We start from the raw sequence: 26848 nt of genomic DNA, 5'->3' as shown, positions 1-26848 counted from the left end.
CTGTAAAATTCAACTGGAAAAATAAATATGATTTAATTGCTGTAGATAGGAATGTTGTTGTCTATAATGGTAGGAGTTATGGAAATGGTATCCTGAACATGGTGGACTATTTTTTAAAAGATCAAAGAGTACACCTTGATCTGCAGCAGGAGGAATATATTCTGAGGCCACTGTCTGGCTGCTGTGACTTGGGAACAGAATGTGAGTGAAGCCTGCCCATGAAATTGGGGAAAGTTGTTTATTCATTGCTGAGAGCATCTCTCTGCAGACGCCAGAGGAGGTGAAGGGTTCCTCCCTCCCCACAGGGAACTTGAAGTGACATCCATGCTGGGCAGGCAGCCTTAGCTTGGGAACCTGACAGGTTTCACAAAGCACAACTACTGAGCTGTTCCTTTGCTTGTGGGCCTGAACCTCTAATACTATAGTCAAATAGTCTTTACGCATCATGGTTTAAAATAATGGAAAGAGCCACATCTAACTGTTTAAAACCCATGTTAAATTTTATTTTTAAAATATGTTGAAATTTGGGGCTGGAGCAATAGCACAGCGGGTAGGGCGTTTGCCTTGCACGCGGCCGACCCAGGTTCTATTCCCAACACCCCATAGGGTCCCCTGAGCACCGCCAGGAGTAATACCTGAGTGCAGAGCCAGGAGTAACCCCTGTGCATCGCCGGGTGTGACCCAAAAAGTAAAAAAAAAAAAAAGTTGAAATTTAATATTAACAACTTTTTTTTTCCTTTTTTGGGTCACACCTGGCAATGCTCAGGGGTTACTCCTGGCTCTGCACTCAGGAATTACTCCTGGCGGTGCTCAGGGGACCCTATGGGATGCGGAGAATTGAACCTGGGTCAGCTGCGTGCAAGGCAAATGCCCTACCCGCCGTGCTATTGCTCCAGCCCCAATCAATATTAACAACTTTTTGATCTCCCAAGGAAAGACAGTTGAGGATTTTTGTCTTGGCCTAAAGTCACCAATCATTATTATTATTGTTATTTTTAATTTAAATTGGTTGGGAGCCAGAGCGATAACACAGCTAGTGGGGCACTTGCTTTTCATGCAGTTGACCTGGGTTTGATCCATAGCATCCCATATATGGTCCCTCAAGCACTTCCAGAAGTGATTCCTGAGTGCAGAACCAGGAGTAACCCATGAGCCTTGCTGTGTGTGTCCCCAAGGCAAAAGTAAACAATATTAAAATTGATTATTCAAAACTACCACAGGCTTTAACTCTCAACAGTCCTCAGTCTACTCAAGTTTTATAAGTCACCCAGTTAATATTTTGCTAAAGTCATCCAGTGTCTACCAAGCATAGCTTGTAAGTCTGAATCCCAGACATCACATGTAAATAGAACATTTCAGATGCATTAACCTCTTAAACATTTCAAACTTCCTTATACTTTACACATGTTTTCCATTATTAGTTTATTTTTTTAATAAAAAATCCAAGAAACATTTGTTTCACCATAATGTTCCTCATGTTTGGTGAAGAGGAGTTATTTTTTTGAACTGTGAACTATTTGGAGTACTTTCAAAGGAAAGGCATAACATGTATTTCATGCATTTGAAAACTACATAAAGTGTGATTTCTGCTATCCACAGTGCAAGTCTATTAAAAATAGTTTTCCCGTACAGTTCTCCCTTTACAGCATGAATGATTTAAGGCTTGCTGCAAACCAGAGGTCCTGCTCCCTGTCACTCTATCAATGTTCTGCATTTGTTTTCTTCACTGTCCTTATTTTATTTATTTATTTATTTATTTATTTATTTATTTTTTGCTTTTTGGGTCACACCCGGCTATGCACAGGGGTTACTCCTGGCTCTGCACTCAGGAATCACCCCTGGCGGTGCTCAGGGGACCATATGGGATGCTGGGAATCGAACCCGGGTCGGCCGAGTGCAAGGCAAACGCCCTACCCGCTGTGCTATTGCTCCAGCCCCTCACTGTCCTTATTTTTATTGATATAAAGTTGCCTTATCACAGGATGCAAGTTTTAGGTGTGAGTATTGATTGTGCTATTTGAGCTTTAAGTCCCTGGAAGGACACATCACACATGGGAGGTCCCAGCTAGTGCTTCCCTGTGAATCTTCCAGACCTTCCTCAGATTCTTGATGTGGGGTCCCAACAGCTGACAGCCCCAACAATACCCAGGAAGATGCCTGCCCAAGTGGAAGGGTTGGAGGGAGCAGGGTACTCCTGAGAGGGGCTGAGCAGTGTCTGTGTGCCTCTTGGGCTTGGACAAGCAGAAACAAGCCACTGTAGGACTTCTGCACACCATCCCTGCACAGCCATCCACCAGAGCTCCCTCTTGCAGGCTAGTGAGCACAGGTGGACACAGATCCATCCTGTGGAAATGCCGCAGGTTATCTTAAAGGGATTTTTATTGGATTTTTGGGGAGCCCCTAACTATTGCTCATGGGACTCAGAGGTCCCTGCCAGTGATTCTCAGCTAACCAGGCCAATGGTTCAACTTGAGAGTTCTAGGATGCTGTGCTGCTCTGAGACCTCTGAGCCAGGGAGACCCAGAGCATTCCTGTGGTGCTTGGGGATCTCCGGGGCTGTGGCTGGTGATGCTCCCGGGACCCTGTGATGCTGAGGATAGAACTGTCAGTCTCCAACAGCCTTTTACTCTCTCTCCAAAACCCTCCCCCCGCCGCCGCCACCCTCGCCCCCCCCCCCACACACACTCACTTTTTTAAACAACCACCCTGTTCCCAGCCCCTCTCTAGATTCTTCCCCAAGAGAAAAGAACAGGTTTCCCTGAGTGCCTCACGTCAAGGGTTTTTGCTGCTCCTCCTGGTCACCTCTGCTGCAGGTCCTGCGTGGCAGGCTAGGAGGCTGAAGCTGCCTCTTATCCCTTCCTGTGGTGTGGTTGGGCGTGGCCAGTTGTCCGCTGCGGGCCCAAGCAGCCAGTGGAGGCTGCGGGCTGCACACAGTGCTGCATTGACAGACCCCCCCCTCCCACTTGTGGGGGGCCAGGCCTGCTCAGGGCCAAAGAGGAAAACTGCCTGTGGGGCAGGAAGTGGGGAGTCAGCACTTTGTGCTATTGAAAATTTATAGGCGAGTATCCTGCTGTCCTGGCAGTCTGCTGGGCTGGGAGAAGAGCAGCGGGTTATTGATTCCCGTAGAAGCAGCTCACAGCAGGCGCCAGAAGCTTCCAAGGGCTGAAGGCAGATGAATGGCTGTGGGCCCAGCTTATGCCCAGCTTCCAGTCTTGGCCTGCCCCTCCACACTCAGCCCTGGAGAAGCACAGCCACATCTGCAGGGCCTGCAAAGTGAATAGACCCTGGTGTCTATTTCAGGGAAAGCCTTCATTCAGTAAGGCATGGGGAAGCCCTCCAGAATCCTAGGGTGAGGGCCACAGATGGTCAGAGGAGGAGGGACCCAGGTGTGACCTGTCCAGGTGCTCCTTTGTACAGTGCAGACTGAGGGCCCACAACTAGCTCCCCACCTATTGCTGCCTGTCTCTGAGGCACCTGCATAGCCACTTCCAGTAGAAAAGCTACAAGATAGGCCACCCTCTTCTCCAGGGTCTTAGTCCCAAACACTTCCTCACCCCAAGGTTACGCCCCAGTGCACAGCAGTCACAGTGGTCAGCTGATGTACAAAGAAAGCTGTGGACATAGTAGTTTCCCAAGGCTATCTCCACTGTCTGACACCTCAGGGACGGGGATGGGGGCAGGGGCCACCCTGTGGGCCTCCCACTCACCTCCCTCTGCTGGGTAGGGAAGGGTTAGTTAATGAGTGTGGTCACATTCGAGCCATGTTTCTATGTCCAGGGAGTATACCCACATGTTGTGTGGACCCCGGGGAGCTCTGTGGGCCCCAAGATACTATGTCGACTCCAGGATGCTGTGTCATGTAGCCCCAGGAGACAGGGCATTACCTACAGCCACATTCAGTGAGCTATAGGGCCTCAGGTAGAGGGGCTATCCCAGCAGGTGGGAAGGGGGTCCTTTCAGCAAGTGACCTTTCCCCCAGGTGGTTATGCAACTGTCAAAAGTTCTGAGCTTTCATGTGGGCCCTGGACATGGCTTCCCCCTCCCGCACACTTCTGCACTGCAACCTCTCCTATCTTGCTCGCCCTAGCTCAGCAAGGTCATTCTTGTTGGCAAGGGGACAGGGAAGGCTGGGCAGCATCTTATTTCCCCCTTGGTGGACAGAATCTGTGCCATGTTGCTTGCGAGGTGGTTGCAGAGGCCAAGTCCACAGGGAGAAAAGGAGGCCTGTGTCCTGCAGGGACAGTCAGAAGGGCAACAAACATTTTCAGTGAGTGTTGTGTGTGTGGGGGGGGGGTGGGAGTGGGGGTGGACTGGGCATGGTGGAGAATTAACTGTACTACAGGACGTCATGAGCTGGGGACGGACTCTGATCCCCTCTCTTAGAGGGACCCATGACAGCTTTCTTCCTTGTCTCAGCCTTTGAGGAGAGTCCAGACTGTTGCTTCAGGACAGTGGAGGAGAAAAATAACTTAGCATACCCATGGACAGGACGTACATGCATACATATATACACACATGCATACCAGGTGTGTGTACATATGAAATAATGTATGCACATTGAGGTTATGCTTGTGATCAGACACTCCTGTTCCTCTCTATCAAAGGGTCTACTTCTGCCTGGTGAAGCAGAGGAAAAGCAGAGCAGGAAACGCAGAGCAGAGCAGAGCACAGAGATTTCTTGGACTGGCTGGACCCAGAGTGCAGGATGAGCTCATGCTAATGTAGAAGAGTGAGTCTTAGAGGCCCCATTTGGCAACAGGAGATGGAATCATTTCATGGGTATCACGTTTTGTTGTTCGCATACTGCATTGGATTTCAGGGCCCCACTTGGCCTTTCCCGTCATTCCAGAACCCCTTCCAGAAGCCAGTCCAGAGACAGTACGGGGTGCTGGGGTAGGGAAGTAGGGGTGCATGCTGAGTTTGCTTCGGTGCCAGGCAATGGCAGGGACCCAGCTCCAAATAAAATGGCTTTTGTTTTGAACTTTATTTTGAAAAGGAACTGGAATTGGGACACCCTCCACCCCTTGTTGCTTTGTGTGTGGGAGTCTGCTGCCTGCGGGAAACATGTGTGGAGTGTGCACCTGCTCCAGCTCAGGTACTGAAGGAAATCGCCAGCTTTCCTCTTTTGTACAATTCTGCCACAAGTTCTAATTTGAATATGCTTATTATAACTTATGAGGTTTAAAGTAGAAGAGATCACTAGATTTAGCCTGTCCAGCTGTTTACTGTGTGGGAACTACTTTTTCAACCAAAATCTCACGTGTTCTACCTAGTTAACAGTCACAACAAAAGTCTCATCAGAGGATGGATTTTTGACACTGGAACTAATGAGGAATTGTACACCAGTTTGTGGAACTCAACTGACTCAGTAAGGAAGTCCTGGACTGGGTGTGAGTGGCCCGGACCTTCATTATTACAGCACGGCGTACCCGGGTGCAGGTGGACAGAGGCGGCGGCTGGTCGCGTAGACCCCACGTCTCCGGGGCACAGAGGACGCTGCCCCCGGCACAGACCCACCGCCTCCGTTTGCGCGGCGCCAAATAGCCCCTGCCCGTTAGCACTAAACTTCCTGCGGGTGGAAGAGGAACTCCTGGGTTCTCTCGTGTCAACTGGCACCCGTCAGGTGGTGCGAAGGGCGCCAAAGCGGAGCCTCCTTTCGGAAAGCCCCCACCGGACCCAGCCGCAACGGCCCCGGTCAGGCCGGCCAGACCCCCCGCACGCCTCCTCGGTCTAGCCTGCTCCGGGTCCAGCAGTCCCCGCGGCCCAGGCGGTCTCCACTGCCGTGGCTCCGCCCCTTTCTTGTCCCTCCGCGCCGGGGCAGGGCCCCGAAGAGGAGCAAAGTGCGCCTGCGCGGGCCGGGACAGCGCCCACCTCCCGGGCCATAGGCTGCGTGCCCAGACGCATGCGCGGGCGCGGCCGGGGGGGCGGGGCCTTCGTGGCGCAAGGTCTGCGCGCACTGCGCCTGCGCGGGCGGAGGCGGCGGCTGGAGCTCGGTGGGCACCATCGGCCCCTCTGCGCCCCGTCGAGGGACACGCTGAGGTAGGCTCCGGATCGGCGGTGGCCCGCGCGGGCCTGCGCCGGGGGCGGCCGCGGCCTCCCCTGCCCCTGCCCTCTCCTCGGGGTCACGTCCACGCCCTTTCTCCGCGCCCCACCCCTCCCACGGGCCACGCCCACCCCGCGTTCCCGGGAGTTCGGGCTTCCCCCCGCCCGCCGACCACGTCCACATTGATCTCCACTGGCCGATCTCCGCTTCCCTGGGGAGGCTCCGCCCGCTCCTCGCGCCGCACCCCTCCTGCGGGGCCCTCCCCCGCCCCTCCGCGCCCCACCCCTCCTGCCGCCCCTCCTCTCCTCCGGCACCCTGCCCCCGCCCTTCCGCGCCGCACCCCTCCCGCCGCCCCTCCGCACCACACCCCTCCTCTGGCGCCCCGCCCCCGACCCTCCGAGCCACACCCCTCCTCCGCCAGTCCCGCCCCAGCCCCTACACGCCACACCCCTCCTGCCGCCCCTCCTCTCCTCCGGCACCCTGCCCCCGCCCTTCTGCGCCGCACCCCTCCCACCGCCCCTCCTCACCACACCCCTCCTTGGCGGCCCGCCCCCGCCCCTCCGCGACGCACCCCTCCTCCGCCAGCCCCGTCCCGGCCCCTACGCGCCACACCCCTCCTCCGCTAGCCCCCGACTTCGCTGCACTCCTGCCGGTTCCTCACACCACACCTCTCTGCTGGGCCTGGCCCACCCTTCCGCGCCACAACCCTCCCTACCGCTGCCACCCCTTTCGCTTCCAGCCTTGTGACAAGCCCCTCCCAGTGGGCCACGCCCACTTCCCTCCTGTCACACCTCTCGGAGCCACGCCCCTCGCGGCTGGCTGCCCTTTGGCGCCGCACTTTTGGCTTCCTGGCCCCTGCTAGCCCTCTTCTCACCCCTCTCCAGAGCATCTCTCCCTTACCTCCCTCTCAGTACTGTATGCAGTTCGTTGCGTCTTCTCGCCCCACAGCATTCTGGTCTCCCTCCAACAACGAAATATTCTCTCTCAAAATGTATTGTGTGTATGTAACTTTTTCATTACAAAGGTCCCAGTAGTAGGTCTGATTGGTTAGTCACGCGTGAATTTAAGTGACGAACTGGTTTTGGTTAGTCAGACAAGCTGACATTTCAGCATGATGTGGATTACACTGTCACTGGAGAAATGAGTGAGAAGAAATGGTTCCTGATAGTGGAAACACTTTACCATTTTAAGATGGAAAACAACAACAATGATGGCAAAGTGTTTCCACTATCAGGAACCATTTCTTCTCATTCTCAATTGTGATTGTGATGAAATTGTGATGGGCATGGATGATTTGCAAGTCAGATTAGCTGCTACAGATATATTTTCTTATGTAGTAGAATTTAGTCCATCTATGGTCCGAAAATTTGTAGTTCAAGAAGCTCAGCAGAGTGATGATGTAAGTGATAATGTTCCAGTTATTTGTTAATTACCATAGGATACTGTTTGGTATCATGGAAGTAAAGACGTAACTGTTACATTAATCTTTTATGAAACAAAATAATAGAATTCTGATTAAGTGTGAATTCCACAAACCCAGAATTTGTACCAGTTGACTTGCTCATTAGGATTATAATAGAGGCAGGAAGGGTAGTACAGGTAAGGCGCTTGTTTTGCACACGGCTGACCCAAGTTTGGTGCACAACACCCACTATGGGCCTGAGTAGTGCCAGGAGTAAGCCCTGGGTACATCAGGTATAGTCACCCACAAAAATGATTTCAATAGAAACAAATTATTTTCTTTAATAATTTTACTAAAGTAATATTATATATTAGGTTTATATATGCATGATTGCGCTGGAACGATAGCACAGTGGGTAGGGCGTTTGCCTTGCACATGGCTGACCCGGGTTCCGCCCCTCTCAGAGAGCCTGGCAAGGTACCGAGAGTATCTCGCCTGCATGCCAGAACCTAGCAAGCTACCCGTGGTGTATTCGATATGCCAAAAACAGTAACAAGTCTCACAATGGAGACGTTACTGGTGCCCACTCAAGCAAATTGATGAGCAACGGGGATCAAGTTGTTTTGGGGGCTACAACCAGTGATGCCCAGGACTTACTGCTGACTCCGTACTCAGGGATCACTTGGTGGTACTGGGTAACCATACATGGCACTGGGCATTGAACCAGGGTCAGTGCTTGCAATGCAAGCATCTTAACCCTTATGCTATCTCTTAGGCCACTAGTGGAAACACTTTACAGCAGCATTCTTCAAAAATTTTACACCTGTGATGGCCTGTCCACTGTCTGTCCTGTAGTTAGAACCATGGTAATAGATCAGTGGTTTTCAACCTTTCTACAGTTGTGGAATCCGTGTGTAACCAGTGGTTAGAGATCTCTCTAAAGCCCTCGAAGAGTTTTAATCAGAACTTGAAGCTAACAGGGTTAAAGGAAAGTAACTGAGCCTGATTTGTTTAGTTTTTGCATTTCTAGGAATTCAACCCAGGGCTTTCACACATGTGAGGGATATGCTTTGCCACAAAGCTGCATTCCCTGCCCAGATTTATTAGTGTAAATCAACATAGTGATCTAATTGGCATTGCCCAATGAATAGGATTAGCACATTGTAGATTTGTTAAAAAAAAAAAAGCACACTATTTGAAATTTCAAAACTTTAAGTTATAAAGTTAAGATTTTATTTTCCTCAGAAAAGGGTTGCATTTATAAATTTTATTTCTAGACTAACCTTGCTTTTTTTTTTTTGCACACGGGGGCCGGTATTCCCTGGTAGTCTTAGGAGGTCCCAGAAGGCCTTCCCATTGATGTCTTGGCCAAGCTGGCATTTCATTCCAGGGTCTGAGGCTGGGGTGCTTACTCTGCCTTGTGCTGGGAACCATTAGTTTGTAGTGTCAGGGCCTGTAGGATCATATCCAGTGATACTCGGCCGTGTGGTTCTGGGGATCAAACCCAGGTTGAGTGCATGCTACTGAACTATCTGTCAGCCCTCAAGTCCATTGTTGACGCAAAAATGATTTTCCTTCATCTGGTAGAGGACATTTATCAGGGACATTTGAAAATAGATGTAATCAAGCTTTTTTCTCATTCTCTCTCTCTCTTTCTCTCAGTATAAGTGGAGGGGGAGATGAAGCATTAAAGGTGGCAAGGTGGCAGCAATGCGTTCCGGCCTCAGAGAACTATGGCAACATCCGGTGATTGGACTGGGAGTGAATTGCAGGTGATTTCGCAGAGGATTTCATTGGATCCTGCTTGTGAAGACTGATACCTGCACTTAATCTCTAGCAGTGGTCCTTCCCTGGCCCTTTGTGGTTGCCATTAACTGACCGAGCTCAGAAGGGCAAAGGTGGTCCATTGCTTGTGAGGGTTCTAGTGATGTTCTGAATCGAGCATTGTAACTCTGCCCAGGAAGTAGATATGAAAGTGCTGAAGGAAACAAGTGGATTTTCTTAGTTGTTAAGTCCTGGGCATACTATATGAAAATGATACTACCATTTTTTTTTTCAATTTAATAATCTGAGGTTTTTTTTTGAGCCACACCTGGTAGTACTCTGGGCTTACTCATGGCTTTGTAGTCAGGACTCTTCCTGACGGTGCAGTGGGGGACCATATGTGATGCAGTGATCAAACCCAGGTTGAGCATGTACAAGGCAGACTCCCTTCCCTACCCATTATACTTGTCCTCTGGCTCTGATCTCCTTTCTTTTGGGTTTTATTGTCTGTATTTTTTTTTTCTTTTTGGGTTACACCCGCTGATGCATAGGGGTTACTCCTGGCTCTGCACTCAGGAATTACTCCTGGTGGTGCTTAGGGGACCATATGGGATGCTGGGATTCAAACCTGGGTCAGCTGCATGCAAGGCAAACACCCTACCCGCTGTGCTATCGCTCCAGCCCTCCAGCCCCTGTATTTGTTTTTTGGACCACACCCTGTAGTGCTGGCTTGGGAGGAGGCAGGGAACATGTGGTGGGACCATACCTGGGCCGCTGCATGCTAAGCATGATCTCGCAATTTGAGTCAACTCCCTGGTCTCATTTGGGTTTTATATTTAGGAATTTTATTTATACATTTGACCCTTGGACAACTTGTGTCTGATCTGTGCAGGGTTCACTTCTGTGTGAATGTTTTCTGTTTGAGGGCTTCTCATTTATAGATTTGATCCCTGTTGTCAGTTGGTTGAATCCACAGATGAACATCTCTGCCATTCTTTTTTCTCGGTCTCCAGAGCAAACTCTGCCTGAGTTGTGGTTGTCTTTGCATTGCCCATCTTCTGAGCATTGCCCTAAGTGTCTCCTGAGCACCACTGGTTTGGCTGAACACCCCCTTCTCCCCAGAAGTCAAAGAGAATGTTAAAGACGTAAAAAATTCTCCATGCTAAGATGGTGCCAGTTTCTCTATGCCCAGTCTGTGTCCTAGATGTAGTACCAGACGCTGTACTTTTCTGCATACACATTATAAAGTGAGTGTATGTGCAGGCATTTTGGGAGGTCTGTCATTATGAGTGTCCCTTTGCATGGGGTTTCCTCCAGTGAAGTGGAATGCATGACTACAGGTGCTAATACCTCGGAGGGAACCCCCTGTGCTGTAGGTCATGAAGGGGATGCCATTGAGGTGCAGGGGCCTCTTGGGGCTCGGAGCAGCGTGGTCACAGCAATAAAGTTGAGGGCAACCACATGGGCATATACCAGGTCACTGGCACCTTCCTTCGGTGCCTGCAGCTCCAGCTCTCCTGGGGTCCTCCTGCTCCTCCACGCTCCCATCCTCCAGCTCTACTTTTTATGAGGGTGGTTTGCCACACCAAGCAGTACTCAGGGGCTATTACTGGCTTGGCTCAAAAAAGACCACTGGTGGTAATGCTCAGAGGGCCATATGTGGTGCTGCGGGTTTGAAACTAGGGTTGTGGTCACCAGAACTGCATACAAGTGCCTGCCTTCTGTGCTCTGGCCCAAACCCCAAAACTTGACCACACTGATTTTTCTTTCAAATCATCCTAATAAACTGGAGACAAAGAAGGAAGGAAGGAAGGAAGGAAGGAAGGAAGGAGGGAGGGGGAGAGAGGGGAGGAAGGAAGGGAGGAAGGGAGAGAGGAAGGAAGGAAAGAAGGAAGGGAGGGAGGGAGGAAGGAAGGAAGGAAGGAAGAGAAGGAGAAGGAGAGTTAAATTTCACACTCATTTTCTTTCTCTTTGATTTGACCAGGATGGAGCAGAGCTGGCTGAGCACAGTGTGGAGGAACAAGCCCAGGGTGGTGTCTACCCTGAGGAGTTTGTGGCTATCGCAGACTATGCTGCACCTGATGAGACACAGGTAGCCATGTACATTTAGCAGGGGGACTGTGGGCATCAGGGCTATGTTTATGATTCCAACATGTTCCGTGACAGAGTAGAGACAATAAATTTTGAGGGGGAGGAGGGAGGGTTTGGGCCACATTTGGCAGTGCTCAGGGATCACTCCTGGCAGGCCTTGGGGAACCCTTTGAGGTGCCTGTGATCCAACCCTGTTTGGCCGCTTGCAAGGCCAAGCACTGTCCCTTCTCTTTCCCAGATATAATAAATCTGATGTAAGTCTTTTGAAAGTTGAATAAAATGATCTGATGCCAGGACCACAAGTAACCTGCGAAGATCTCTTTCCAGCCCAACAATTCTAATCTGCCTGTTAGGGAGACGCCTGGGTGCAAGACCCCAGAAATGACTCGAATGGATGAATACAGGCTTTGCATGGAGGAGCCCAATAGCTCAGAGCTCACTCCTGGCTCTGTGCTGAGGAATCACACTTGGCAGGGCTCAGGGGACCGTATAGGATGCCGGGGATCGAATAAGGGTCAGCCTTATTCAAGGCAGGCTCCTTAACCCACTGTAATATGGTATATATATATATATATATATATATATATATATATATATATATATATATATATATATATATATATATCTCCTTGCTCAGCAAGCAGATCATTGGAGCTACTTTCAGACAGTTTTCCTCGAGTTTACTCAGGATGTACATCTGGGGAGTGGCTAGTTCTAGTGTTAGGTGAAATTTCTTATTCATTGTTCCACTAGCGCTTACTTTGACCCATGGAAAGAAAACTCTGCAGAGGAAAATCCAGATTCACATGTGGCCATTGGGCATTCTTATTTAAAGTATTGTAAAAGGGATGAGGAGAAGAGCTTGAAGGGCTAGAGTTCATGTTTTCTTGTGGAAGCCCTGGGTTCATTTCCCAGCTTTCCATGGTCCCCTAAGCAGTGTCCAGGTGACTCCTTGGTATATTCCAACTGCCCAGGCCAATGAGGCATCTGAGAATAAGGGCCATCACCCAAGCCATCACACAGAAAAATGTAGCTTGGAGGTGTGGCTCAAGCCTTTTTCTAAGTGATTAACTTCTAAGTAGTCTGAGCCAGTGCTTTGCATGCATGATACTTGGGTTTAATCCCTGGTATGACTTGGATTCTCATGCACCACTGGGACCAGCCGCCAGGCACAGAGCCACGAGTAGCCTCTGACCACCACTGAGTGTGGTTCCCACTAAAACAAAAAAGTACAATGGTGGAGATCTAATTGGAGTTAATACAGGAGACTAAGAAATTTAGTTACAGTATTTTAAGATAATAAGTACAATATATCAGGACACTACATTTTAGAGAATTGCATAATTTTTAGCACATTTTAGAACCATGATAGAAAAACAGTGTTGAATGTTACTTTGATTTGACTTTGGTACCCATGTAATTTGATATGTTAGAAGCCTGATTAGTTTAATATTTTTCTTTTATAAGGAGATAGTTATGGTCCTTAAAAGATTTCGTTTACAACTTGATTTTAAAAAGTTTGTCAAAATTCTGTTAGGGAGAACTTTCTCTGTAATACGTCTTTCTAACTTTAGCTGAGATACCTATGTATTTTTTGAACTTTTTTTTGTTTTTATTTATTTTGTTGACTTCCCAAGTAGTACTCAGAAAGTATGGGGGCTCTCCAAGGTATTCTCAGCCAGCTGGGCTGGCTGACCCCACTGGGCCTATGGTTCTGGGGATACCCAGGCTTCCCCAGATGCGCCTGGTGTCAGGGACATCTCCTGGTTTGCATCTGGTGATGCTCTGTTTCCATGTGGCTCCAGGCATCGGATGGGTTAGTAGATGGCTGGTGCCATCTACCCCAACTACTGTATTATTTAGTTCCATGTTGTGCCGATTTATGTGTTGTCACCCTCACTGTTGCTTCAGTTGAAGCCCCTATGTATGTGATCATGCCAGCAGCTTTCTGAAATGGCTGTGATGTGAGTTTCAGAGAGTCCTCTGTCTCTGAGCCACACTTGAAATACCATTGGGGACTTGAATTTTCATGTCTGTTTATTATTTCCAGCTCAGTTTTCTGAGAGGAGAAAAGATTCTCATCCTGAGACAGACCACGGCTGACTGGTGGTGGGGTGAGCGTGCCGGGTGCTGTGGGTACATCCCAGCCAACCACCTGGGGAAGCAGCTGGACGAGTGTGACCCAGAAGACAGCTGGCAGGATGAGGAGTACTTCGGCAGCTATGGAACCCTGGTACTGTGCTTGAACTCAGCAGCAGGCTTTGGGGGTGCTTCTCCTGGTTTCAGACTTTCAGGAAATCATCCTGGCCTTGTACTCAGCAGCTAACAGTAGAAGTGAGGATTGTCCGGCCCACAGGCTGCACATGTCCTGCAAAATCCTGTGGTCTAGCCCTGGTCCATGACAGGTGGGCAGTATACTTCTCATTAACTGCCTGCATCCCAGCCCTGTATCATATGACCAACAAATGATGTTATAAATATCCTAATGGCTCTTGGCAGGAAAAGGGTACCCACCCCCGGCTTATTGGCACAGTGTTCATGGGGCAGCTTGGCTCTGTCTGTAGTGTAGAGTAAAGCCTGTACAGTTGTATTCCAGTCCAACTTTGTTTAAGAACAGTAAAATTGAGTTTCGTGTAATTCTCATTAGTCATAGTCTCCCTCTAGTTTTTAGAAACCCCTTAATGTAGATCCCATCTTTAGCTTGCAGACCATACAAAAGCAGATAGATTGGATTGGCAGTTGGGCTGAGGTTTACCTGGGTTGGAGATAATGAAGCAGTGGGATAGTGGGATCATGAGCTTTCCTCAGTATTTAAAAATAAGTGATTTCAGAGGTCAGAGAGTGCAGTGTGTGGGGTGTTTGTCTTGCATGTGACCCACACAGGTTTGATCCCCAGCATCTCTTATGGTCCTCAAGCCTGCCAGGAATGATACCTGAGTGCAGAGCAGGAGTAGCCCCAGAGGGACAAGAGGACAGTAGGTAAGGTCCTTGCTCTGCTTGTGGCTGACCTGGGTTACATCCGTGTTACTGCATAGGATCCCCTCATCTCTGCAGAGTGATCCCTGAGCACCTCTGGATATGGCTCCCTCCCAAAAACAAATAAACAAAAACCCAAAATATTGAGGGCCAAATATATAGCTTCAGTGGCTGAGTACATGCTGAGCATATATGAGGCCTTAAGTTTGACCTTGCCACCACGTATCAGCCCTCTCCCTAACATTGCGGGGTGTGATGCTGGTGGCCTCAAGCATAGCTGGACCTAAGCACCAAACTGTCAGACATGTGTAATTGGGCCCTGGTCCCCTTAAACACTGTTAGATGTGGCCTTGTAAAAAAAAAAAAAAATATATATATATATATATATATAATATATATAATACAGAATAATTTATTTTGGAAGGTACGGTTAGGCCATACTTGGCTTTACTTAGTGATCCCTCCTGGTTTTGTGCTTTGGGGTCACTTACGGTGGTATTTGGGGTATTATATTTGGTGCAGAGATTGAACTCTGATTGAACCTTGCCCACTTTACTTTTTCTGACCCCCAAATAGAATAACTGTATATTAATCAGCAAAAAAACCTTGAATACGTCTTTCTATTTTGTATTCAATATTGATGAAGATCCATATTAATAAAATGGATTTTTTCTTATGGTTCAGTCTGTCGCCCTTGTATTTTACTTTATTTTATTTTGTTTTTGGGGTCACACCTGGCGATGCACAGGGGTTACTCCTGGTTCTGCACTCAGCAATTACCCCTGGCCGTGCTCAGGGGACCATATGGGATGCTGGGATTTGAACCCTGGTCGGCCACGTGCAAGGCAAACACCCTGCCCGCTATGCTATCTCTCCAGCCCCTTGAGTACCTTTTTTCAAGGTCTGTCCTCTTTCATGATTAAACTTAAGTGAAAAGTCACATGTACATGTGCGGTTGAGCTTTCTTTTCCTGTGCTAAGGGAGAATGTAAGGGAAAGATTGGCTGTCTCCTCCCACTCTGCTGGATCTCTGTGCAGATAGGGGTCTCTCTTGAGACTGTGCATTGCAAATATGTGAAAAACTTGCATTGTGCACACTGCTTACTGTTTACTCCCCACTTAACTGTGCTGAGGACCTTGTTTTCAGCACCTGCACTGTGTTTTCTTAAAAGGATTGTACTTGGGACACTACCTATTTAAAGATTTTTTTTCTCATTCCATTATGGGCTCCCTCCTGAGGAGATTTTGCTAAATGTCCACAGGGCACATTCACTAGGTTGCGTGCTAGTTTTTCTGCCTTGGGGAATCTCGTTATTTGCTCTTTAGAAGATCCACTGATCTTACACTTGTTGGTTGATAATGGTTCCCACGCAGATCACCAAAGTAGAAAGCATTTGTGGCCTTAAAGGTGAAATGTGCTAATAACTCTGTCCATTCATTTTCAGACCGCTTTATTTTTCTGGTAAGTTTTTCATATAATTTATTTTCTTTTGATTTTTATTTTTTTGCTAATTAAGCAGTTTAGCCTCCTTACCACCATTTCTCCCTGTGGAGCTTTTAATCTATGCTGATTTGTTCTTTCCTTTTTTGTCTTTTTATTTATTAACCTCATAGAGGAGCTGTGCATCCCTTGGGTGACTTGTGTCCTTGCTCACGAGATGGTTGGTACTCTACCTCCCCTAGAGGTTCCAGCCAGTGTGTCTCTTCCCTCGCTACAATTTCTGAACGGGAGAGGCAGCATCCCACGGATGAGCCCACATGCACATATACTGGGTCTCTCGGTGGCTTGTTTGTGTTCTTGGCACACACATGGCCACCCTGTATTACTTGGGAATCAGGCCCTCCTGTCTCAGTTACCTGACTCCTGAGTGTCTGTCTCACTTACCTGGCTCCTGGATGGTGCAGTCTGGTACATCCTCACCCTGAGCAGGAAGGGATTCTTGGATCTTCCATTTCACTTTTTGTCTGGCTATCCCTCTTTTTCTCATTTGGTGCATTTTGGCATTTTGTGTTTGAAAACCTGTTTGTTGCTCATATTTTCCCAAGTCAGCTGGTAGGACCAAGGGGCAGCAGCTCTGGCTTGAATCCCACATCCCAGACCATGACTTAGCAGAGCTCTCATCACAGGCTGTGGTCATGAATGTGCTTCCTGCAGAAACTTCACTTGGAGATGTTGGCAGACCAGCCACGGACAACAAAATACCACAACGTCATCCTGCAGAACAGAGAATCCCTGAAAGACAAGGTGATCCTGGACGTTGGATGTGGCACCGGCATCATCAGCCTCTTCTGTGCACACTATGCTCAGCCCAAGGCCGTGAGTGCTCCTCCTGCATAGCCCCCATGCTCTTACACGCTGCCTTCACAGGCCAAGGCCTCGCTTAGTGAGTACAAGAGCACAGGATGGGGGACAGATGAGTTTATGAGGATAGTGCCTAGGCAGGAGCATTTCTTTGAAACGTTAATCTCTGTTAAACACAGAAACTTGCCTGCAGCCCATGTGTCATCCCTGCTTCAACAGAGGCTGCCTGCAGGGACAGGTGCCCCTCTTCTCCCTATCAGGCAAGCCTAGGCCTGACCTTCCCAGCAGCCCCCAAGTGGTTGCGGGGGAACCTGCAGCAGGTGAGCAGCCCATGCGGTCACACAGGCCTCTGTCCACTGCAGCTGTGTCTGCATGTTTATAGCAGGTAGAGGAAGGCTGAGAGGCAGCTCCCTGCCCAGGGCGTGTCCATGGATGTGGCTTTCTGCTCGAACCTGTATGTGCTGCTTCCTCGTTTCGGGCCCTGTCAGTTGCTATTTTCTCAGGCTCTGGTGGACTGGGGCAATGGTCTCAGGCTGCCAGCAGCTGGGATGTGTACTGATTAAGGTCATGTGTCCCATACAGGTATATGCTGTGGAGGCCAGTGAGATGGCCCAGCACACAGGCCAACTGGTCATCCAGAATGGCTTTGCAGACATCATCACTGTGTTCCAGCAGAAGGTGGAGGATGTGGTGCTGCCCGAGAAGGTGGACGTACTGGTGTCTGAGTGGATGGGGACATGCCTGCTGGTAAGGGCTATGGGGGTGAGGGGTGGAGCCTGGGGACTGCAGGTTCCTGTGGCTGGCTGGGTTGCTGGGGTGGGGGTGGGGTGGTATCTCTGGAATCTGTACAAAGCATGGTTTATTCAGACACTCTGCTAAGGTGAAGTATAATTCACTTATTCTATAAATACCTGGCAGTGCCTGTGGCTTACTCCTGGCTCTGTATTCAGGGGTCACTCCAGGTGGGCTCAGGGGACCATATGTGGTGCTGGGAATCGAACCTGGGTTTGATAGGCTGCAGCAAGCCAAGCATCCTAGCTGCTGTGTTATCAATCCAGCCCCAGTGTTTTGTATTTTTAACTGATGTGACAGGTGCCTTTATGAGAAGCATAAGTCAAAGCAAAAACTTCTGAGCAGTGGCAGAAACCCTGCAGATCGCCAGTGCCACTGTGTGGGAGACTTGGGACAGCTGTGGACTCTTTACCACTCATTAATGCTAGCGATGGGGTTAAGAGAATAGACTTTCGGGGCTGGAGTGACAGCACAGTGGGTAGGGTGTTTGCCTTGCACGCGGCCAACCTAGTTCGATCCCCGGCATCCCATATGGTCCCCCAAGCACTGCCAGGAGCAATTCCTGAGTGCAAAGCCAGGAGTAACCCCTGAGCACCGCTGGGTGTGACCCAAAAAGCAAAAAAAAAAAAAAAAAGAGAGAACAGACTTTCTTTGGGTTCTGCTTTTCTGAATGTTGTGAATTTTTCTGTAATGAACCTGTATCAATTCTAGAGTAAAGCCTGCCTATGTTGGGCCTGAGTAATAATACAGCAGGTAAGGTACCTATCTTCTATACAGTCCACCTGGGTTTGATTCCTGGCATCCCATTTGGTTCCCCAAGCCTCTCATCAATGAACCCTGAGCTCTGCCGGATGTGGCCCCAAACCAATAAATATTCCCGCATCATTTATAAACATAGAACCCTCCCTCAGCTCATTCTTGAAGACCCTTCTTCTGCCACCTCGGCCCTTCCTGTGGACACCCCTGCTCAGGTTACACACGGATGTCCATGGCTCCCAGCTATGATGTCTTGTGCCAGGCCAAACTGGTTTCTTTCAGCAATGAAACCTGCAGAACTTGGGCTCTATCGTGTGGTTGGTTTCTGAAAGGTTGGCGGGATGAACTGAAGGGCTTTTCTGACCTTCTGCACCCAGTTTTTAATTGTCATATGAAAAGATGGGGACACAGACACACAGGCGTGTAGTGAGACACCCAACGCAACTCACTGAGCAACACTTGCTGCTGGTGGCAGGTCTCTGCTGGCACAGCCCGGTCACCGTTGCTGTATTTCTGCACAGACACAGCCCCAGTCACTGTTCATCTGTCTTTTGTCTTTCCCTCGGTGCAGTTCGAATTCATGATTGAGTCCATCCTCTATGCCCGGGATGCGTGGCTGAAGGAAGATGGGATCATCTGGCCAACCACGGCTGCACTGCACCTGGTGCCCTGCAGTGCAGACCGGGACTACCGCAGCAAGGTTCTCTTCTGGGACAATGCCTATGAGTTCGACCTCAGTGCCCTCAAGTGAGTGTAGTGTTGAGCGCGGGGCCTCTGGGACAGGACTGGGAGAGAGTCACTTGCTCCTTTCACACTGCACTGGAATTCAGTCTGTGGTGCTTTTAAGTTTTCTATGTGAATATGTGCATACCTTTTGGGAGCAATCTGGGGGACCTGCTTTCCAGTCCTGGTGGGACGGAAGCCCATAGAATGTGGGGCTTCCACTGCTCATGAAAACCTTGTCACATTGGCATCTACACATGAAAATGCCAGTCACAACTTAGACATGCAGTGCCTTGTTAGATCTTCAAGTCTGTTAGAAAAAAGGTGAACATGGGGCTGGGGAGATAGTGCAGTGGGTAGGGCATTTGCCTTGCATGTGCCACACCTGGGTTTGATCCCTGACATCCCATATGGTGCTTTGACCACTGCCAGGAGTGACCCAAAAACAAAAAAGAAAGAAAAATATTTTTTTAAAAAGATGTGCACTTGGATAAAAGTAGCAAATCATGTGAGCACTCAGATCATGAAAAGATTAAAGGTTACCAACATGTATCAGACTGCAGTGTTGGTCATAATTGGGTTGTAATATAAAATCAATGCTGTTTTGCGCATGAGATCAGTGTGGATTGAAAGTGGAACCTATGCCACAGAGTTGAGGTGTGGGGCCTTTCCATGGACATGCAGGTATCATCTTCAGAGCCTGTGGCTGGGATGTGCCACTGGGCATGTCCTGCTCCCTATACCCACAGCCCTGGAAGAAATGTCTGTTGTGTGCTGGATGCGATTTCCGTGGGTAAACTGTTGTACCTAGTTACTTTGAGGAATGTCTGATGATTCTATAGTGTTAGGGACTGGAAGGACACAAGCCCTTTATACAGAACGGCTTTTATTTTTCCGGCACAAAAGATGTGTTCTGGATCTGGAAAAAACCCGAATGCCCCAGAACGGATGACTGGTTGAGGAAACTTTGGTACATCTATACAATGGAATACTATGCAGCTGTTAGAAAAAAGGAGGTCAAGAATTTTGTAGTCAAGTGGATGGGCATGAAAAGTTTCATGCTGAGTGAAATGAGTCAGAAGGAGAGAGACAGACATAGAAAGATTGCACTCATCTATGGTATATAGAATAACAGAGTGGGAGACTAACACCCAAGAACTGTAGAAATAAGTACCAGGAGGTTGACTCCATGGCTTCGAGGCTGGCCTCACGTTCCGGGGAAAGGTCAACCCAGAGAAGCGATCACCAACTACATTGTAGTCGAAGGCCATGTGGGGGAAGGGAGTTGTGGGCTGAATGAGGGCTAGAGACTGAGCACAGCGGCCACTCAACACCTTTATTGCAAACCACAACAGCTAATTAGAGAGAGAAAACAGAAGGGAATGCCTTGCCACAGTGGCAGGGTGGGGTGGGGGGGAGATGGGATTGGGGAGGGTGGGAGGGACACTGGGTTTACGGGTGGTGGAGAACGGGCACTGGTGAAGGGATGGGTTCCAAACTTTGTATGAGGGAAGTATAAGCACAAAAGTGTATAAATCTGTAACTGTACCCTCACGGTGATTCTCTAATTAAAAATAAATAAATTAAAAAAAAAAAAAAAGAAAAAAAATAAATAAATCGAATCTATAAAAAAAAAAAAAAAAAAAAAAAAAGATGTGTTCTGGGGCCAGAGAGCTAGTACAGTGGGGAGGGCATCTGCCTTGCACATGAGCGACTCAGGTTTCATCTCTGACACTACATGTGGTCCTGTGAGCCTACCAGGAGTGATTCCTGAGTGCAGAGTAGGTGCACTTAGAGCTCCACAGAATGTACCCCCATCCCCACCCCCAATCTTTCTCAGTAAGAGACCTGGGACAGTGGGCAAAGTTCTTGCTTTGCATGGGACTGACTCTGATCATAAAGTGTTTTTTCTATCCATTGCTTTCTGGATGTGCTCACTCTGCAGTTCCCAGTGGGAAACCCATCTGCGTGTGGTCCTAGGGGCTACACTCTCCCTCTCTCTGAGACAGTGGGGCCACACACACAGTATGTCTTTGGGGGAGAATAATGGTTATAAAAATGCTGAGGTATATGAAAAACTAAATTCTTTTTTGTCTTTTCCAAATTCTCTGAATATTTTTATTGGAAGAAGATTGAAAATCAGTACATATGTTAGGATTTTTAAAATATACTTTTGGGCCGGAGCGATAGCACAGTGGGTAAGGCGTTTGCCTTGCACGTGGCTGACCCAGGTTCGATCCGCAGCATCCCATATGGTCCTCCAAGCACCGCCAGGGGTAATTCCTGAGTGCAAAGCCAGGAGTAACCCCTGAGCATCGCTGGGTGTGACCCAAAAAGCAAAAAAGTAAAAATAAAAAATAAAATAAAATATACTTTATTTTTATATCTGAGTTATTCTAGCTTTTAGTATTTGGAGCATTTCTATGGACAATGAAAAACCTTTCTGGATAACCTTTCTGGATAGGGTTAGTTCAGTCTGTGGGATGAGGCTCTAGATCATGTGTGGAGGGGTCACGTGGCAGGTATGCTTTCTGTTCTGCTGTGTTTATTAGTGCTCCTGTTGAGTGACCCCAAACAGGGTGATTTTGGGACCCCAGAAGTCCATAAACATTTTAAAAGGCAGCATACCCAACCTAATAATGGCAGATTGCTTTTAAATGTCATACACTTAAACTTCTGCCCTGGAGGCCGAGGTGGAGTTACCCTGGCATGACCCTGGGCCTCACAAGATGTGGATGTTTGTAGTGAGAGCCACAATTTTATTTCTCCCTAGATCCTTAGCAATCAAGGAGTTCTTTTCGAAGCCCAAATATAATCACATTTTGAAGCCTGAAGACTGTCTTTCTGACCCATCCACGATACTTCAGTTGGACATGAGGACTGTGCAGATTGCTGATCTGGAGGTAAGCAAAGAGGATGGCTTCCTTGCACACCAGCGGCCCAGTCATGCACCTGTTCAGACACATTCATGGGTCTGTGGCCTTTTCACTGCTGATTTCCAGTACAGTGTCTCTTGTATTTCCTGTCCTTCCTGCTTTTCTCTTTCAGTGGTTATTTTTGTGATGTCTGACATGAAACCCATTACCTCACAGACATGCAAGGTAGTGAGTCACATACCTAGTACAATGTTTTCCTATGTTTATTTTTGTTTGGGGGCCACACCCAGTGGAGTACGGGGTTTACTCTTTGATCCGTATGCAGGGATCACTCCTGGCAGTGTTCAGCAGACCAGGTGGAATGATAGGGATTGAACCTGGGTCGGTCATATGCAAGGCAAGTGCCCTGCCCACTGTTCTGTTACTCAAGCCCCTTGCCAATGCTGTCTTTTTTTTTTTTGTTTTGGGGTCACACACAGCGATGCACAGGGGTTACTCCTGGCTCTTCACTCAGGAATTACCCCTGGCTGTGCTCAGGGGACCATATGGGATGCTGGGATTCGAACCCGGGTCGGCCGCGTGCAAGGCAAATGCCCTGCCCGCTGTGCTATCGCTCCAGCCCCCAATGCTGTCTTTTTCTTATAGCTTCTCATTATTTATAGTTAGCCCCTAAAACATCTTTGGTTATTTTTAATTCATCATTAATGTTTGTACTATCTTCAGATGCAAACAGTTGTTTTTATTTTGCAATTTGAATAAATTATGTCCTGAGATACTTCAGCTCCATTGATGGCAACATTCTTAAAATACCTGTTTGCTCTCAGTTGCCACCAGTTGGCTGGTGGCTTCAGGGACCCCCAGTTACAGCTGTGCTCCAGGGAGGAGTTGAGATCACACCTGATGGATGGCCAGTCCTGGAACTTTATATATATGTGAGAATTGTGTAGAGAAAGTATTCTGTACTACTTTAGAACAGAGAAATCCTGCAAACGAGACACGAGGTGTTTAAAACCTTTTTTTTATTTTATGCAACATTTGCATAAAAAGTTGTAACATATTTACTTTCCCTCGGAGAATTTTTTATTTCTTCATGTGGTTGGTGAAACCGTCTATAGGTTGGTGTCATTATTGCTGGCAGATGGTGTGGCTGCCACGTAGAGGAGGAGCTTGCTTTTCCTTGCTTGCAGACCCATTGGCCTCAGGTCACCTGCACATGGAGTCCATGACTGTTTCTGTTTCTCTGCCTGCACACAGACATTAAAAGGTGAGCTGTGCTTTGATATCAAGAAAGCTGGCACTCTGCATGGATTCACAGCCTGGTTTAGTGTTCACTTTCAGAACCTGGAGGAGGAGGAGCCACAGCTGGTGCTGAGCACAGGACCCTTTCACCCGTGAGTGTGCCATGGGGTGCGAGGATATGCTCTACTGCTTCACAGGGGCTCAGGGTGTCCACCAGAAAGAGGGTGGTGGGGCTGGAGCGATAGTACAATGGGTAGGGCGTTTGCCTTGCATGTAGCCAGCTCGGGTTCAATCCTTGGCATCTCATATGGCCCCCAGAGCACCTCCAGGAGCAATTCCTGGGTGCAGAACCAGGAGTCAGCCCTGAACATTGCCAGGTATGACTCAAAAAGCATAAATAAATGAACAGAAAGAGGATGGTAAGCCTGGTGTGTAGCCATGGTTGAAACCAAGGGTGGTTCCTGGGAGGGCTGTCTGTGTCAGGGGACACTGACCAGGGCTGTGTGAGGGATCATGAGGCAGGACTCCCTGTAAGGGGGTGGGGTACAGGGCAGAACTGTCTGTGTGAGGGGCTACAGGGCAGGGTTGTGTGAGGGGCCGTAAGGCAGGACTGTGTGTGTGAGAGCATGGAGCAGGGTTGTCTGAGGGCACAGGGGTAGGGCTGTCTGTGGGAGAGTTCTGGACAGGACAGCGAGGGGGTATGGGGCAGAGCTGTGTGTTGTAGGTATAGGGCAGGGCTGTGTTGGGCTAGACTGGGTCTCATGTTCTAGTACTTGTTCCTCAGTGCTCGTGGGTGGGGCTGAGAAGCTTGGAAGTATGAGAACCAACCTTGGATTTTTTCATTTGCTTGAACACTGCCAAAGCTTTTCCTGCTCTTACTCAGAGAAGTCAGCAGATTGTAGGTCCTTCTGTCAGACTCGCTTGTGGGAGTGGGGGCGGGAGCAAATGCTGTGAGACAGACTTCTTGTGGAGGTGATGCTCTGTGGCTGCATACCTGTGCCCGTGGGGGAGCCTGACCATGTCAGTGCCAGGCATAGTATTTCCTGGGGAGTCCCCAGTTCTCTTCTTTGTTTTGTTTTTGTTTGATTTTTGGTTTTGGGCCACACTCTGCAATGTTCATTGGTTATTCCTGACTGTGCACTCTCAGGAATTACTGCTGGCAGTGCTCAGGGCACCATACGGGATGCTGGGAATCAAACTCAGGTTGGCTGTATGCAAGGCAGATGCCCTACCTGCTGTACTATCTCTCTGTCTGGCCTAACGTCCCATCTCTGAAGTGCCCCTGGATCCCCTTGTACCTAGATGCCAGTTGCCAGTGGAAGGTGCATGGAAGAGTCACACAGTGTGAGTCAGACGTTGGCTGTGGCATCTAGGCCAGAAGCAAGAAGATGGGGCTGCTAGCCACACTGTCCTGTGACTTGTGCTGCCCATGGATCAGATGTGTGCTGCTGCCCAGGACAAGTGTTATGCCTGAATATCTTGAGAGTGGTCCACATGGGACCCCCGGGGCTGAGGCAGGAGGGTGATTGGAGTGGCCTATTCAGTAAAGGGCCAGGCTGTGCAGGAGTAATTGGGAAGACAGCTGTGGTGCTTTCTGTGGGGATGTGGCTGTGAGGCTCCTCCAGGCCTGTTTGAGTGCCAGAGCCACCTGAGTCAGGAAACCCAGGGTGCTGTTGTCTCCTGAATGTCACTGTGATCCTGCTTACATTCTGGTTGACTTTCAGAGAAGACATCTCTCTGTGTGTAGTGTAGAGTATGCTTTAAACATGCCAGTCACAGCTTAGAGAGTAGAGTAACTTTGAGGCACACTTCAGTGTAGCTGGAGAGGGTCTCCCTGGGAGGGAACCAGGAAATAGGCACATTTCAGGAACTGTCTCAGTAATCGGGGTTCTCATGGACATCTACCCTTGGGTTGGGTGGAGTCAGCCCCTACTGTGCTGTGACCCCACATCCAATGCGGGGTATGGGTTGGGGTGGGGCTCCAATGGAGCACCAGTTCCTGACATGCATCCCCTTGTCACGCAGCACGACTCACTGGAAGCAGGTGCTGTTCATGATGGATGAGCCTGTGGCCGTCTGCGAAGGAGATGTGCTCACAGGCTCTGTTGTGCTGCAGAGAAACCCTGTGTGGAGGAGGCACATGTCTGTGGCTCTGAGTTGGTCTGTCACCTCCAGACAAGACCCCACAGCACAGAAGGTAAGGGATCACCTGGAATTGTGTGCCATGGTGCTGGTTGGAGACTTGGTCACGCCTTGTCTTTCTCAGGTCCACTGACAGGAATTGGGAATGGCGCAGAGATGACTCACTCTGCTTCACAGTGGAGGGTGATGTGGCTTATTCTGACTGATTGCACCTGAACAAAGGCATTGGGATCACATCTTACAGAGGCTGCTGAAATGGGCTCTACTCTAGACTCGGGACTAGTGTAGGAGGGAAGAAAATAACCAGATAGCTGCTCTTTATTTCATTTTCTTGTTTTCAGGCTATATCTGGTAGTGTGCAGATGCTATTCCTGGCTTTGTGCCAGGAGTGACCCCCTGGTGGTGCTAAGGGGACTGTATTCAGTGCCAGCATTCAAATAGGGCCAGTGGGTTGCAAGCATCTGCCTTAGCCTCGTAATATTTTTCCATCCCTCCCTTTGTTTTTGCTACTTGTTTCATACTCTGCTTTACCTTTTTTTTTTTTTCGTGGTGAGTGGGGCAACACCCAGTGGTACCCAGGGCTTACTCTTGAATTTGCACAAAGGTCTCTTATGGGATGCTTGGGATTGAACCTGGGTCATTTGTGTGCAGGTGTCCTACCCACTGTACTATTTCTCCAACCCTGTTTTATAATCCTTTAATTTTAAGAGTTGAAGTGTTGGGCCAGGGAGATAACTCAAAGGCTGCAGTGCATGCTTTAAATGTGGACTGCCCAGGTCCTCTGAGCACTGCTGGAATGAGCCTTAAATATACAGCCAGAAGTAAGCCCTGAATAGTGCCACTTGTGGCCCAGAAACAAAACATCCATACTTTTCTGTATTTGGAGATGGATGGATAACATGGGGTTAAGGGAACCCAGTTCTGCCACTGACATTGCATATCTTCCTCCCCACACTGAATGTGGACATGGTGGTCTTGGCACTGCAGAGTCTGAGCAGCACTGTCTTGGCAGGTTTTTGCAGAACCATCAGGCCCAGTTGGCTGAATATTGCGTGAGTGAACCCAAAGCCCCTGAGCATTGCTTGAGAGCCATGCCCCCCCAGCCCCCTATTTATGTTCCTGAATGCCGTTTACTTGTCTGACAGTAAATTATTAGGAAATACTGTGTAAATCTAGTCAAAAGGGGTTGTTATTGATTGGGTTATCTTTGGTCTCTTCCAGGCTGGAGAAAAAGTCTTTCCAATCTGGAGATGACAGGCCAAGTTGTGCTGGGAAGAACGAGTGTGAGTGGGTGGGGACATTTCCTGGACACCACAACCTCTCTCCCAGGCAGAGCTGACCCTTCATCTGTGGGTGTGTGCCATTGTCAGGGTCACTATGGAGATGCACTTGGGCTTGGCGGGACTGCCAGCCTCTAGTCCCTTGTTTTTGTCCTCTAGAAGTAGGCTGTGTCCTCTGTGCTCACCAGTGGCTCAGTGTCCCTCAGCTAGTCTAGTCTGAATCCTGGTACACACACAGCAGCCTTGTCCGCCGTGAAAGTGACTTTCCTCCACGTGTGTCAGTGGTATCCTTACTGCCCCGTCCATCTTCTCACCATGTGGAATGTGGGGCGCAAAAATTCGTGCAGGAGCCAAGTTGGCCATGCATGTGGTGGGACTCTGCATGAGATCCTTGTAGAGATGTCTTCCAAGTAAATCATGTGTTGGCACATAATCCATGCTCAATAAATATTTTGAATACATG

At 48.9% G+C, this 26848-nt stretch overlaps 2 protein-coding genes across 4 annotated transcripts in view; one reads left to right on the top strand and one right to left on the bottom strand.

Annotated features, from left to right (window-relative positions):
* Positions 1–6998, bottom strand: part of S100B (S100 calcium binding protein B) — a 12079-nt gene extending 5081 nt beyond the window's left edge. Inside the window, exon 1 of one of the 2 annotated variants that reach the window (XM_055128196.1) lies at positions 6944–6998. The gene's annotated coding sequence lies outside the window, so the exon portion shown is untranslated. Of the gene's footprint in view, positions 1–2771; positions 3141–6943 lie in introns of those variants that run through there. The other variant, XM_055128195.1, reaches the window with a different exon arrangement.
* Positions 5907–26848, top strand: PRMT2 (protein arginine methyltransferase 2). Of its 2 annotated transcripts, XM_055128193.1 has the most exons (12): positions 5907–6039; positions 9108–9217; positions 11194–11301; positions 13351–13533; positions 16431–16592; positions 17160–17324; positions 18697–18872; positions 21622–21751; positions 22979–23115; positions 24989–25160; positions 26093–26157; positions 26327–26848. In XM_055128193.1, the coding sequence occupies exons 2-12, from the start codon at positions 9179–9181 to the stop codon at positions 26442–26444; spliced, it is 1455 nt and encodes a 484-aa protein (XP_054984168.1). In that variant the 5' UTR covers positions 5907–6039; positions 9108–9178; the 3' UTR covers positions 26445–26848. The 2 variants fall into 2 exon arrangements, with proteins under 2 accessions (XP_054984168.1, XP_054984169.1); XM_055128194.1 differs by lacking the exon at positions 26093–26157.

The sequence above is a fragment of the Sorex araneus genome, chromosome 2 (genome assembly GCF_027595985.1).
Source record: "Sorex araneus isolate mSorAra2 chromosome 2, mSorAra2.pri, whole genome shotgun sequence".
NCBI lineage: Eukaryota > Metazoa > Chordata > Mammalia > Eulipotyphla > Soricidae > Sorex > Sorex araneus.
This window is presented reverse-complemented; position numbering and strand designations above follow the sequence as displayed.

What these genes read in the sequence shown, in the direction of transcription:
- PRMT2 (XM_055128193.1), top strand. Translation starts at nt 9,179, where the DNA reads ATGGCAACATCCGGTGATTGGACTGGGAGTGAATTGCAG. An exon ending in GGATGGGGACATGCCTGCTG is followed by an intron (nt 17,325 to 18,696) that starts GTAAGGGCTATG and finishes CCCTCGGTGCAG; the next exon opens with TTCGAATTCATGATTGAGTC. An exon ending in TGCAGATTGCTGATCTGGAG is followed by an intron (nt 21,752 to 22,978) that starts GTAAGCAAAGAG and finishes GCCTGCACACAG; the next exon opens with ACATTAAAAGGTGAGCTGTG.